This window comes from Chanos chanos, chromosome 6 (assembly GCF_902362185.1).
Source record: "Chanos chanos chromosome 6, fChaCha1.1, whole genome shotgun sequence".
Lineage (NCBI taxonomy): Eukaryota > Metazoa > Chordata > Actinopteri > Gonorynchiformes > Chanidae > Chanos > Chanos chanos.
Genome location: NC_044500.1, coordinates 32655148 through 32669313, shown reverse-complemented (window position 1 = coordinate 32669313; position 14166 = coordinate 32655148). Strand labels below are relative to the sequence as shown.

The 14166-nt window shown below is 41.9% G+C and overlaps 1 protein-coding gene across 1 annotated transcript; it reads left to right on the top strand.

Annotated features, from left to right (window-relative positions):
• Nucleotides 1-2296: 2296 nt before the first annotated feature.
• rps23 (ribosomal protein S23) lies at nucleotides 2297-3649 on the top strand. The gene is made up of 4 exons (XM_030776443.1): nucleotides 2297-2341; nucleotides 2965-3124; nucleotides 3219-3339; nucleotides 3456-3649. The coding sequence occupies exons 1-4, from the start codon at nucleotides 2338-2340 to the stop codon at nucleotides 3600-3602; spliced, it is 432 nt and encodes a 143-aa protein (XP_030632303.1). The 5' UTR covers nucleotides 2297-2337; the 3' UTR covers nucleotides 3603-3649.
• The last annotated feature ends 10517 nt before the right edge of the window (nucleotides 3650-14166 follow it).

The following is a 14166-nucleotide window of genomic DNA, read 5'->3' as shown; positions in this document are numbered from 1 at the left end:
AATGTGCGCTCACGCAATCTATAAATCCATGATGGAAGAAGCAAAACACTAACGGCTAAGGAGGAAGAAGAAGGTCTTGATTTTAAACATCTAATTTGCTGTAAAAGTAACTTTTACACTGATGGACGGACAAAATGTTTATTTGGATGTAATTTAATTCAGTATATGTACAATGAAAGTTAAAAGAATATGAAAAATACACAGGAGTACAGTAGTGAATGTGTAAACCAGTATTTTAATCTAATTTAAAATATGCTGACGAATGTAGCAGGTTTTAGCTGTTTATTAAATGTGTAAAAGTATTAAATTTGCATCACCCGCGTTGCAGGCTACAAATTGACTAATACGCTAAATGTCCGTTTGTCAGTAATTTAAGAGGAAATGTTTTACTTACAGACATGTACATTTTAAAATACCATTACGTCATTGCTTTTTATGACCGGAATTTTTAAAATCAAAGCTGTTTCGCCTAGTGAGAGTAAATTTGACTGGGACTTGTTAGAGTTCCCCTCTCTTCCACCCTGGTCTTAACTAGCGTCGCTGTATCTGCGGACAGAGTCAAAGCTCAATTCGGTGTCATGACTGTCATTCAGCGAACCTGCCGCACAGGATACAATGGCTCAAAAGGCCAGGTGATGTTGGCTAGTACAAAATTTTGTTATTCTTACAATGTCAGTCTTATATCAGCAAATTATAGAGTCCTGGATATTCTGGAACTTAATTTTAAGATTTAAATCTTTACAATCCAAGCCAAGCCATGTATTGTGACTATATACAGGGAAAACATATTTAAAGGGCGCTCAGAGCTGATTTCGCACCACACATGGATGAGAAAAGTACTCAGGTGAAAAAAACACAGAGTTTATAGGTTACAGCTGTGGGGGGAGACTGCCAGGTCAGGGCCAGATGTGACCGAGTCCCACCATAACACTATTTGCTTCTCTTCTGGTGCTAAGTCTTCAATGAATTCTGAGTTTCCAAAAAGCAACTGAAGTCTTGAAGAGTCTGGTGCAGTATATGTTTATTGCAACCACTTGAGAGCAGCTTACAACAAACTGAGTCAGGTCCCGGGAGTGACTGACTAACCAGCGCACATCACCTATGGTTATACAAAAGTCATATCAAAGTTTATCCAATGGTAGTCAAGACAGTCATTAGAGGACTTCCCACCTTCTTTGCCTATCTTGCTAGACACCATCATTTCCTAATGACATAGTCAGGAACTGACACCTTGACCTAGTTCAAGAATAAGTGAGGATTCTGTCTTACATTGACAAATGAACAAATGAGAATGCAAGGAATAGTGTCTCACACTAACACCCGCGATGATAAAATACAAAAATTAATGAGCGCTTGTTAGAGAATACAAAGAATAAACGAAGATGGTGTTTCATACTATTGCTTTTGATGATGGAGGATGAATGGGCATACAGAGAATAAATGTAAACACTATTTCACACTTGATTCCCACCTGCTTGGTCTTGACTAAGAATAAATGAGAATACTGTTGGAAATACAAAGAAGAAGTGAGAGCACTGTTTCATCTTATCACAATGCCCTTGGCTATATTTCTACACAGTCAGTCTTCTTATTTTCTCCAAAAAGGCTCACACCTAGAATGTCTGACCATCAGCACTCTCTGCACAGAGACAAACTCAAATGACCTTTTCTATTCCTCCATTCACAGATCACATCGTTATAAAAGAACTTCACACATTTAGTTTAATATAAATGACTATATGTTTATGAATTTTTAATACAAAATGATTATGTTGATTAACTCAGATAAAAATGGCTACATAGCTGTCACAGTGTTTTTTCTCACACCAAGAAACGTTTTTCCTCCAACACGACAAACCCCCAAACATTAACATGGGTCGGTTTTCCTGCAGAATTAGTCTATGACAATACGCACTATAATGCTTCCGTTTGATGTTGAGTTAATCAGAATTAATGTTTCCAGGAATGCCGTTATTCTTGATAACCGATCAGTGGAGTACTCTGAAGTTCATGGTGCTTTTATGTATGATTAGAATCACTTCAGCCAGGTGAGCTGTGCGGGGCTGTGACATTAACATCAGTTTAATCAGAGGTGTATGGTTTTCGTGAAAAAAAAAAAAATAGAAAAAGAAGACAAAGGAGGGGGGAAAGTCAACAAAATGTATCGGTCATCTGAAGCACATATGATATCATATTAACACGAGAAAGACTCCCTCCTCTCATGAATTTAATCGACGAACAGGCATATTTTGAGACACCTTTAGGGTCCTCGCAGGAGACATTTCCGCACGGCATCTTGGGATCACCCTTTCCTGCTTGAGCTCGTATTGTAGCAACATGGGTAAGTCTTTCACTCGATATCTCATGCCATAAAACTGTTATTTTAAAGCGAGTTTGAAACATTAAATCATGTCCCACGTAACTCTGACACGGTAATTTACGGAAAGGGATCGAGATGCTCTGGGTTAAATGCGTTTTATGTATTTTCGGGTAAAAAGAAACTCCGACAACGTGGAGATCGGCAAGGGCCCCAGTCGGCGCTGTCTTGTGGCTAGTTTGGTAGCTGTACACCTCGTGCTCAAGTAATGTTTAGGCATACACCGTTACTTAACCAGTAACGTTAACATTGTTTGTAAGATGTTTCTGAGAAATATATTGCACCAAGTGAATTCGGAAATAAACGGTCTTTTAACTAGGAATATGAATAGCTAAGCATAACTAGCTAAGCTGAATAACGTTACAATATTGTGAGACCCCTGTGCTGTTGGTTAGCAAGCTAGGGTGTTGCCTTATACATCTTTGCATTTATGAAATCAAGTCAGTGCTTGCTAGGATGTATGATGAATTTTGAAGCAAACAGTACAAAAAATGTACTGACATGTAGCAATGATGTTATTTTAGATGAGTTTGGTTTTTTATTTGTGGTGCATCAAACTGTCTTTGACGGATCTTGCTCTGCTATAGGCAAGTGTCGTGGACTGCGTACTGCCAGAAAGCTGCGCAACCATCGCCGTGAACAGAAATGGCACGATAAGCAGTACAAGAAAGCCCACTTGGGCACTGCTCTTAAGGCCAATCCCTTCGGAGGAGCTTCTCACGCCAAGGGCATTGTTCTTGAGAAAGTGTGAGTACATGTCAAAGCAATGTTGCGCACAGACTCTTTGAGGTTAATGCCGATGTTATTAGGATAAATGAAAATGTTCCCGTTTCTCCAACAGTGGTGTTGAAGCCAAGCAGCCCAACTCTGCCATTAGGAAATGCGTGAGGGTCCAGCTGATCAAGAACGGTAAGAAGATCACAGCTTTCGTCCCCAACGACGGCTGCTTGAACTTCATTGAGGTAAGTTGAATTTTTTTTCAACTTGGCATATTTTTGTGTTTGCTGTGGTCACCCAATGTTTATATGAGCTGTGATTTAGTTATTTAATGTTTCTTTAAATTGTCTTGGGCTCGTAGGAGAACGATGAAGTTCTGGTGGCAGGATTCGGTCGTAAGGGACACGCCGTCGGTGATATTCCCGGCGTCCGTTTCAAGGTGGTCAAAGTGGCCAACGTTTCCCTCCTGGCCCTCTACAAAGGCAAGAAGGAGAGACCCAGATCATAAACAGTACATGCCCACAAGTCAATAAAGGTTGTTTTTTTTCAAGACCATAATTTGTTCCTGTCTCTTTTTGTCTTGATTAAGCACTGCCAATGAAGAGCTGTTGTGACTTGGGAACTTCAGACAAATATATTTTGCGGTGTTGGTTGTTATTCACATCCAATGGCATGAAATAGAGTAAATTGTCAGCAGGTTCATCTCTCAGAGCTTGCAAAGTACAGCTTTAAGAGTTCTGGATGTTACAGTTAGGTGCGCATGCATTCATAGTACAGTTGGGTCTCAGGAGACTTAATCCTGGTCTAAGAACCAGCTTAATGTGGAAAGATTTTTATTGTCCTTTTTTTTTAAATACAGAAATTAATGCTTAAACACAGTTTCGACATGTTTTGCATCTTAGGTGATATTTTCTTACAGCACTGAAAAAAAAACAGGACAAGCTGGGTATGTGATGTTCTGAACTGATACAAAACAATACACAGAAAAGCGAGTGCATTTCTACATATACTGGTTCTTGAGGTGAACTCTTGCACTTTGCTTTGTGGCTCTGACAAACATTTTAATGAATGGTAAATTTTAACACATTACACATTACATTTGTACCCAAACTGGATTTCCTCTGAACTGTGGTGGTAAGCTGTCAGAAGTGTGGGTCATGAATAATATAGAGTTAAAAAGGACAAATCACGTCGCACCTGATTCAGATCATGTGAAAAAATGTGTCGTCTCCTTTTTGTCCTGTTTGAAACCCTAATGGTGTAACAAACTGATGATGGCACTTCTGTGTGGGCCACAGCAGAGTGAGAACTTAACTAGGATGGATATTCACACTACGCAGTTTTTGTTTGATGGACTCACAGCATCTCAGATGGGCTTGTCACCAGAAGAGCGAGTCTTTGGGCTGCCGTCTATACTGCACGCACAATTATGAGGCAAATTGTATTCCTCAGGATTAATTTGTATTGCTTAACAAATACAGTGCTCTTGGTCAATCCAAAAAAATGTTATTGAACCCCAAACGTGAATGTTTAACAAAGGAAAAGGGAATTTTGCCTTTCTCAGGGGAGTACACAGATGTGGACAAATTTGTTGGTACTTTTCCACAAAAAAGAACCCACAATTTTCTCTGAACTAACTTGAAACTGACAAAATTGGCATCCATCATTGTTTATTCCATATTTAATAAAACATCAGACTTTACGTTTGATTCAAGACTGTATTTAAACAAAGGAAAATGGCATTGACATATGATGAGACCCTTAATCTAATATTTTGTTGCACAACTTTGAGGCAATTACTGCAAATAAACTCTCATTGAGACCACTGCGTCTGTCAACAGGTAGTTTGGGCTACTCCTCCTGAGCAAAGTTTCAGCTCTTTCCATAGATATTTGATAGGATTCAGATCAGGGCTCACAGAGGGCCACTTCAGAATAGTCCAATGTTTTATTCTTAGCCATTTTTGGGTGCTTTTAGTTATGTGTTCTGGGTCACGATCCTGCTGGAAGACCCATGACCTGCAACTCTGACCCTAGACATTATGTTTCAGTCCGGAATGCCTCGATAGACTTGAGATTACATTGTGCCCTGCACAGATTCAAGGCACCTCGTGCCAGACACAGAAAAGCAGCCCCAAAATGTAGCCGACCCTCCTCCATGTTTCACAGCAGGTAAGGTGTGTTCTTTTCTTTGAAAGCTTCATTTTTTCATCTGTTAACATAGAGCTGATGTGACTTGCCAAAAAACTCCAGAGGACATTCTCCCAGAAGCATTGTAGCATGTCAGTATACATTTTAGCAAATTCCAGTCTGGCTTTTTTTTTTTTTTTTTTAATGTTTTTCTTTCAACAGTGGAGTCCTCCTGGGTCTTCTTCCAATGAGCCTACTGTCACTCCATAAGCAACGAATGATGTGATCAGATACTGATGTACCTTGACCTTGGAGTTCAGCTTGTATCTCTTTGGAAGTTTTCCTTGGCTCTTTGTCTACCATTTGTTCAATCTGGGGTCGATTTTCCTTTTGCAGCTGCATCCAGGGAGGTTAGCTACAGTCCCATGGGCCTTAAACCTCTTAATAATAATATTTGCAACTGTAGTCACAGGAACATCAGGCTGCTTGGAGATGGTCCTATAGCCTTTACCTTTAACATGCTTGTCTATAATTTTCTTTCTGATCTCCTCAGACAACTCTCTTCTTTGCTTTCTCTGGTCCATGTTTTGCAAGATTGAAGACATGTGTGAATACTAATTAAAGAAAACAGTTAGTTTGAAATGTCACCATAATCCAATTATTTATAATCTTTTCTAGGGGCGCCAACAAATCTGTCCAGGCCATTTTAGAATATCTTTGTAGAATAAGCAATTTCTCTCTTTCACACTTTCTTTGCTTTACTCTGGCACACCAAAGACATGTAGCTATACATGAAACAATTGCTTTTAACTTCATCACTTTTCAGGAGGAATGAAGCATTGTTTCAATGAGCTGCAAGGGTACCAACAAATTTGTCCAGGTCTAAGTGTGGTGTGCACAATTATTAGGCAGCTAAATTAAAGAATTTCCCCACTCGCATGTTTATTCTCTATTTTTAGAGTCAGTGTAACAAATAAGTAACACTAACATTTTTGGCTTTTCAAAAATATTCAGTGACCAGTATAGCCACCATTTTCAATAACTGCCATAAGCCCTCCATCCATGGAGTCTGTCAGTTTCTTGATCTGTTCACGATCAACTTTCACTGAAGCAGCAACAACAGCCTCCCAAATGCTGTTCAAAGAGGTGTATTGTCCTCCCTCACTGTAAATCTCACATTTGAGAAGGCCCCACAAGTTCTCAATAGGATTTAAGTCAGGTGAGGAAAGGGGCAAAGTCATTATTCGATCATCTTTGAGGCCTTTGCTGGCTAGCCAAGCAGTGGAGTACTTGGATGCATGTGATCGAAAATTATGCTACGGACTTCTGCCTGTACCACTGCTTGGAGGAAGTATCTTCCAGAAGCCAGCAATGGGTTTGGGAGTTGATTTTCAATCCATCCGCAACCCTAAAAAGGTCCAACTAGCTCATCCCTAATGATAGCAACCCATACCAGTACCCCTCTTATACCTTGCTGATGCCTAACTCAAAGTGATGCCCTCTGTCCATTAATAATTCAGCCATGGGCCCATCCATCTGGTCCATCAAGAGTCACTCATTTCATCTGTCTATAAAACCTTTGTAAAATCTGTCTTCTGGTATTTCTTGGCCCAATTTTGACACTTCAACTCGTGAATCTTATTCAGTGGTGGTCGTGTTTCAGACTTCTTCACCATGGCCATGTCTCTGAGCACTTGGCACCTTGCACTTCTTGACATTCCAGGTAGGTTGCAGTTCAGGCACTGGATCATAATGGGTTCCTGGTAGCGTCACATTTAATTCCTCTCAAGTCTTTTGCAGTTGATTTGAGCATTTTCTACTCCGTGCATTTTTAGCGACCCTATTGACTCCTCGCAAGAAAACTTTGATTGCCTGGTGGTCAAGCCTCAATAGTTAAGTGATTTCAAGAGTGTTGCATCCATCTGAAAGACATTTTAGAATTGTTGACTTTTCCGTGTCAGTTAAATCTCTTTTTTTTGGCTCATTGTACCTGAGGCAGTGATGCCACCTAAATAATTATGCACACCTTAATATAAGGTGTTAATCACTTTAGGCCACACCCTCCCTCATTACACAAATACATCTCACCTGAAAAAGAGTGGGAAAATGTGCATAGAAGTAATGATAAGGTCAGAATACTCACTTGCCTAATAATTGTGCATACAGTGTAAATACCATGAACCTCAGCCATGTCTCCTCATACCCTGTTTGGTTGTGACACTGCTAGCCTTGCTCCATGTGACAAAACTAAAACTATAAAATGTCTGGACATTCTAACAACAGTGAATAAAATCAACCGTAACATTAGATAAATGATGGGAAATATAAATAAATAAATAAACAAACAGCAGTGGATTTTTCTTAGATTTCTGTCAATGAAATATATATGCATAACAGCAAATGTGAAAAATCTTACGCTCCTGTGAGCATTCAAGTGCACAGAATACAATTACAGTTTAATACAGACTGGAGTGGTTAATGGATCTGAAAAGGTGACGGCTAAATATTCTCTGGCCAGGATCCATGATCTCCGTCCGTTTTATGTTAAAACATGAAAGCAGACGAACAGCCCTAGAGACAGCTCTGCATTAGTGTTTGAAGTCGGATTGCTTCTCTCCGGTGGTGTAAAGCTAACTGACCGGAATATTCCCTGCTGTGTTTCATTAGAAGTCCAGACGCACCTCTCTTGGCTTACGCAGCAGAGTCAATCCATTGCCAGTTTAATAATAGAAGCAAACCTTGAGGAATTGAGGGCACATTTGTCACATCAAGAGAGCTTGCAGCTCATAACACACATTGTTTATGGACCAACGGTTCATATGTTTACATGCCCAGCCTCTCTGCAATTGTGTCGTTGTCCCAAGGTCTAAAAGCTTTCTTTGAATCTGTGTCAGTAGTCCTACACATGCTCATCAGTGTGGTTATGATAACTAATACTAATTAGACCAAGAGGCAAAATTGGTAGATTTGAACAGAATAACCTGTTACAGCCTTCATTTGAACTGGTTGATTAAACTCCCCCTTTTGGTTAGTTTGTGCTTGTTCTTTTTGTCTGCATGTCACGTTTCTGGAAAGAGGCAGGACGCACATGCAGATCAATTTTTTCTCTTTATTTAAAGTAACAAGAGTTTCCAAAACTTACAGACTCGCGAACAGAACCTTAGCAGACCAAGACCATGAACGTGACCAGGAGGAAATATCCAAACATGCCAACACAAAGAAACAGGGGAAACCAAGGAGTACTTATAGCAAACAAAACGAGATCTAATTACTTAACACAGGTGAGAGCAATGATGGAACAAAAGACTAAACAGGACCGAACCAAAAACTGACATAACGGGGGGGAAAAACAAGAGAAAACAGTGAACACAGAACCCAGACCCAACACTAGAGGGAGAATAGAGGGACCAGGGCGTGACAGTACCCCTCCCCTAATGCACGGCTCCTGCCGTGCAAGGCACCAACACCAAGAAATGAGGGAACCAAGAAGACCAGGAGATTCGGGAAGGCCACCGACAGACTCTAGGGGAGGACCAGGAGATTCCGGGAGGATGCCAACTGACACATGGAATCGGGCAAGTGCAGGACGGTCGAGAGGTGGACAGAGAGACAGGACTACACGATCTGGAGGCTCGGGAGGTGGTGCAGGCAATGGTGGGTCCAGAGCTGGCGGAGGAGTAGTTGTAGCAAAGGGAACCAGAGCCAGGCACTCTGAAGGCATAGCAGGAGACAAAACTAGGAGATCCAGAGGCAGAGGGGGCAACAGTGGTTCCAGGAGGTCAGGAGGCTCAGGGGGCAGAGAGGTTAACCGTAGATCCAGAGGGTCAGGAGGCAACAGAGGCAGAAGAGATGACTGGCCCAGAACCGGAAGGAGGGCTCCTGAAAATGGATCTACAGCGTCAGGAGGCTCTGGCGGTGGAACAGGCAATGACTGGTCCAGAACTGGAGGGAGAGCTCTTGAAAAGGGATCTAGAGCGTCCTTAGGCTCTGGCGGTGGAACAGGCAATGACTGGTCCAGAACTGGAGGAGTCCTCAAAGCAACAGGGACAAGAGCTGAGGGCGGGGCCTCCGCCCTCACGGTGACAGGAGCTGGAGCCGAAGAAGGGTCAGACTTTAGTTTGGGCTCAGGACCGGGCAGATCGGGCGCGGGCATGGGACCGGGCAGATCGGGCGCGGGCTCGGGACCGGGCTGGGACACTGAAGCAGGAAAGGCTTGAACCATGGCGCTAGGCAGATCAGGATCGGGCTGGGACACTGGAGCAGGAAAGGCTTGAACCATGGCGCTAGGCAGATCAGGATCGGGATGGGACACTGGAGCAGGAAAGGCTTGAACCATGGCGCTAGGCAGATCAGGATCGGGCTGGGACACTGGAGCAGGAAAGGCTTGAACCATGGCGCTGGGCAGATCGGGCGTGGGCTCGGGACCGGGCTGGGACACTGGAGCAGGACAGGCTTGAACCATGGTGCTGGGCAGATCAGGCACGGGCTCGGGACCGGGCTGGGACACTGGAGCAGGACAGGCTTGAACCATGGCGCTGGGCAGCGGGACTTCCATGGTGCTGGGCAGCGGGACCTCCATGGCGCTGGGCAGCGGGACCTCCATGGCGCTGGGCAGCGGGACAGCCTGAAGTGAGCCATGCTTCTCTTTAGTAGGCCTTACAGATGATGGCTCTTGGGGACTCAAGGAACCAAAAACAGGAGCAGGACCAAGATTTACAACTACAGGACTGGAGTGAAGAGTGGCAGGCAGCAGCATGGAGGCATCTGGCGTAGAACATGCAGAGGGCAGAGCCCGAGCTGGGTTTGAACCCCGCGCGTCAGACTCCCAGGCGACAACTCCTCCACTGAGCCATCCTGGGGGCAGACAGACCCCAGTTCCTCCCAACTTTTTCCCCAAAGCCATGCTCTGGTGGTCAAAGGTAAGAAGGAACTGGGTGAGAAAACGCTCAAGGGTTGGTTGCCTGAAACATTCCATGAAGCATGGCGTGGAAACCATCAAACGATCCACTGCTTTCCACCGCATGTTACCAATGATAAAGTCCATTTGCTCCTGGTCCCCGTGGATCCCCACGTGTGCACAATACAGGAGACACTTTTCCAGAAAACCCCTGCAAGTGTCAGGGGACCCATCAAACATCGCTGGTTTCTGATCTGCTGCATCCATCCTTGGTGTTGGCACTGCTTTCAGCTTTAAATCACAGACTGCAACTTCAGGATTGGTGTCATACATTATGATGCACTCAGGAAACTGAAAAGGTTCGTATTGTAAAGATTTGGTTCAGTAGACCTGAGGCCTTTTGTTAATTTATAGAAAGTCATAAGTTCTGTTATGACAGGGCTCTGATGCCAAATATTTAACTGGGCTTAGAATGGAATAAAATTCCGTGGTTTGAATCTTTAAGGTCCCCACAGTGCACTGATAATAATACTATAATAATACTCTGCTGCACTGCCTTTTGTACCAACACTCACTAAAATCAGATTCTCAAATTAATTACATCACCACCACAGCCAATAATTCAAAACTGTTGCAGTTAGCAGTTACAATAAATTATTACTCCAGTAATGTTTCACTGAAGAAACTAGGTGATTTCATTCCTCATTCATATTCTTGTTGTTTCATAATAACTGTTCATTTGTGCTATGCATGATTTTAGTGGCAGCTGTCATTGTTTCAAGAACATTACCTCTTCTGAGTGCATCTGGGCGTAAGAAAACATTGTCTGGCTGCTTATATCTGCAGCATTTGCACACTGACGTCTGTTTTTGCGTCATGACACTTTGACTGCATTCTGCTCACATAATTGTAAATTGTTTACGTTTCAATTAACTTCTCTGTTGAATGTGATTTCTGTTGCCAACTTATATTAAACTGTTTTTGAAGATTCTATACTCGTCTGCGCTGTCACACCTGAACTCAATTCACGTGAAAATTCAGCAGTTCAGGTTATTCTCCCGTACTGTTTATTTTCAGAATGAAACAAAAATATTGACCTCGTCATCAGAAAGAGCATGGTTTCACTCATCGTCACAGCACTGCTTCATTCATTTTAGGTTATTTTATGAGTAATTAGTACCTGCTGGTTCTGATACATTTTGTCAAACATTTAAAATGACTAAGTTGCAAATAATTTCAATTTATAAAATATAGGTTTCCTTTCCTCTGTGTTCCTGTCCTCTTCTCTCCAACACGACTGCTCTGTTCAATATCACACTCAGTGGGTAACAGTGTTTCTGTCTCTGGCTAGTCCACAGCGGGAGGCTGGAGTGCTGGAAAACGCAGCTCGTACTGCCTTTGGCTTATTGAGCACCCTGGTGGGCATGTAGGTGGGTTGGTTTTTCTGTTTGTTGTTTGTTTGTTTTGGCTTGTGGATAGCTTATCGAGAAGGATCACTGTGTTGATCGAAAAGAATAAAATGGATGTGAAATGTACCAGTTGTTCTTGCCTACTCTAAAAATGTGTTTGTTTGTTTTTTTCTAGTCTTTAGGAACAAGTCAAAACAATGTGTGAAATTCCTAACGAGCTACTCTACTACAAAAACACATAATGAGGAGCATGAATTCTTTAAAATGGAAGGTTATTTCACCTTAATTTATGCATCTGTCTACATGTAATGTAAGCCCCTCAAAGTAATGCATGTGTATTTCCTCAGCCTTATAACTTTATTTATAGATTTAACCGTACACATTTTTGCATATTTTTGTATGCAAGATTATCAAACTTTCTTTTTTTTTTTACCTAGAGAGGAGAGGTGAAGGGTAATCACACCATACCATCATCCACTGAAAGTCCTCAGTTGATCTGACAAAGAGATTAATCTTAAGGTTAAGGGAAAGGTAATCTAAGGATACACTCTGAGAAGCTACCTTGAGAAGCAAAGTAATTTGGTCACAGAGCAATTGACTAACTACAAAAATGAGTTTCTATTCAGAAGCACTTACCTTCTGCCTATATCGCTTCCTCAGTGGTTTTTTAATCTTGATATATGTAACACAAAGATGGCAGTCTAGACAATGTCCAATGTATTCATTCTCAGACACATGGCTTATCAAAAAAGACAAAGGAAATCGTGGCGTCTAAGAGGATTCCCTGCAGATTAGAGCAGGAACATGGGGGGAGAAGATAAAACGGATGAGGTATGCAATAGGAGTTGTGGCTTGGTGTGGCCTAATACTACCTGAAATATAATTCAATCATCTCTTAGCAGCTGGATTCCATATTTGTATTCCTTCCCAGAGCCATGAAAAATGGTATGGTATTAACCTAGTTCATTCAAATGCACCTGCTCCTTCAGATGCAGCATTTCCCTTGGTTAATATATTCAGCAGAACAGCTCTCCGATCTAGCCTGGTACTGAAAAATATGTCTGGTTAAAGAATTTGCATATTTGTACAGACAGACAGGCTCTCAAGTTACATGGTGGGATATGTTCAACATAAAAGAGCATTTGGTACATTTTAATTGCGTGTTTGACAACGCCATCTCGTGGCCAGAAGCTCTAACTGACTTTAAACCTTAATTCAAACTTAATTTCAAATAGTTCACTTCCCTCCTCACAATGACAGCCCTTCTCAGACTTTAAAACATTGTCTGTATTAAGTAGTATACATCCCCAAAAGTTTACATAAAGGTAACCACTTCAGACAAAGAATGAGTAAAATAGCCTAAAAGCCTCCTCTTTTGCATACCACGTTTATGTATTGATACCACAAAGATAATGAACATGAATTTCTTTCACAAATCTTGCACTCAAATTGAGCAATTTGTTGCTCAAAGGTGTCTGTATATCAATCCAGATGTAGGTACTGATACTCCCTAACTCTGGAGTTTTAATCTGGTATTACATGTAAGACACACAAAGACCATATATCCACACACAGTAGTATCTTCACTCAGAATCCCCCAGTGATGACGCTGCACAAAACATGCCTGCCCCTGAGATGAACACTTCATCTGGGACTAACTGCTGGCTGTTTGCTGCTCTGTCATGCAGGCAGCATATCTGTACATTTATGCTAAAACAAGCTGTTTTGCACTACGGTTCCGTCATTTCCTCTGGCAACATGCCCCAGTTCTCAGACGCTGAGAAAATTCAGTCGCAGGAGATCACTGGGTCAAAGCCAGCGCAGTGGCCCTGGTGTGTCCCATGATCAGGTATTTATAGCTGGGCCATGACATAAATATCCCTGTATGCAGCATGCACGATCCCCCCTAAACCACTGAAGGACGAGATAGCAACACTGCCCGTTTAGAAAAGGTAATATGAAAATACATCACTGGTTTCAGGGATTTTGTGAATTATTGCTTTATTTAAGAGTGTAGCCTTTGCTGTGTTTTGGAAACGTTGGCCAATGGTCACCCATGCACGTCCATAAAAAGGAATATTGTTTTGGATCAGACAGAGGGGGGAGGGGTGTTGTTTACAATCTAAAATTGAGATGGCTTGGGGGGGGGGGGGGGGGGACTACTGGTTGCATTAATTTTTTAAATTTTCCTTGTCTTTAAGAAGAACTTTAACCTATTTTAACATAAGATATTTGACATATTCTCTTTATGCATTTAATATTCATTCTTACACTATCTTTTGAATTAAATGCATTGGGAAATGCAGTAATCATCCAATGATATCCAGAGATGCTGGTTTACTACTTTTCATTTAAAGAGAAGGGAATTCAATTTGTTCATTTCAAGAAATCATTTCTACATCTTTAATAAATAAAAACATTCCCCTTTAATTTGGTTCTCAAGAATATCTGGTCTTACCATTATCTGAGGAATCCTTGTCAGGAGTGACGTTAATGTAGCTTAGTTGGCATGAGTGTTACACTCGGTCTTGTGGGGGTCTTTGTGTTACAGTGTTGACAGGAGTAGAGAGGTGGTTTGACTCAGGCTTTGGAGCACACAGACTGATAAGTATTTGGGTGACATCCAAACCATTGGAT

Excerpts from the sequence above, each read along its gene's own strand:
- rps23 (XM_030776443.1), top strand. Across the intron at positions 3,125-3,218 it reads GGCATTGTTCTTGAGAAAGT|TGGTGTTGAAGCCAAGCAGC; the intron begins GTGAGTACATGT and ends TTTCTCCAACAG. Across the intron at positions 3,340-3,455 it reads GCTGCTTGAACTTCATTGAG|GAGAACGATGAAGTTCTGGT; the intron begins GTAAGTTGAATT and ends TTGGGCTCGTAG.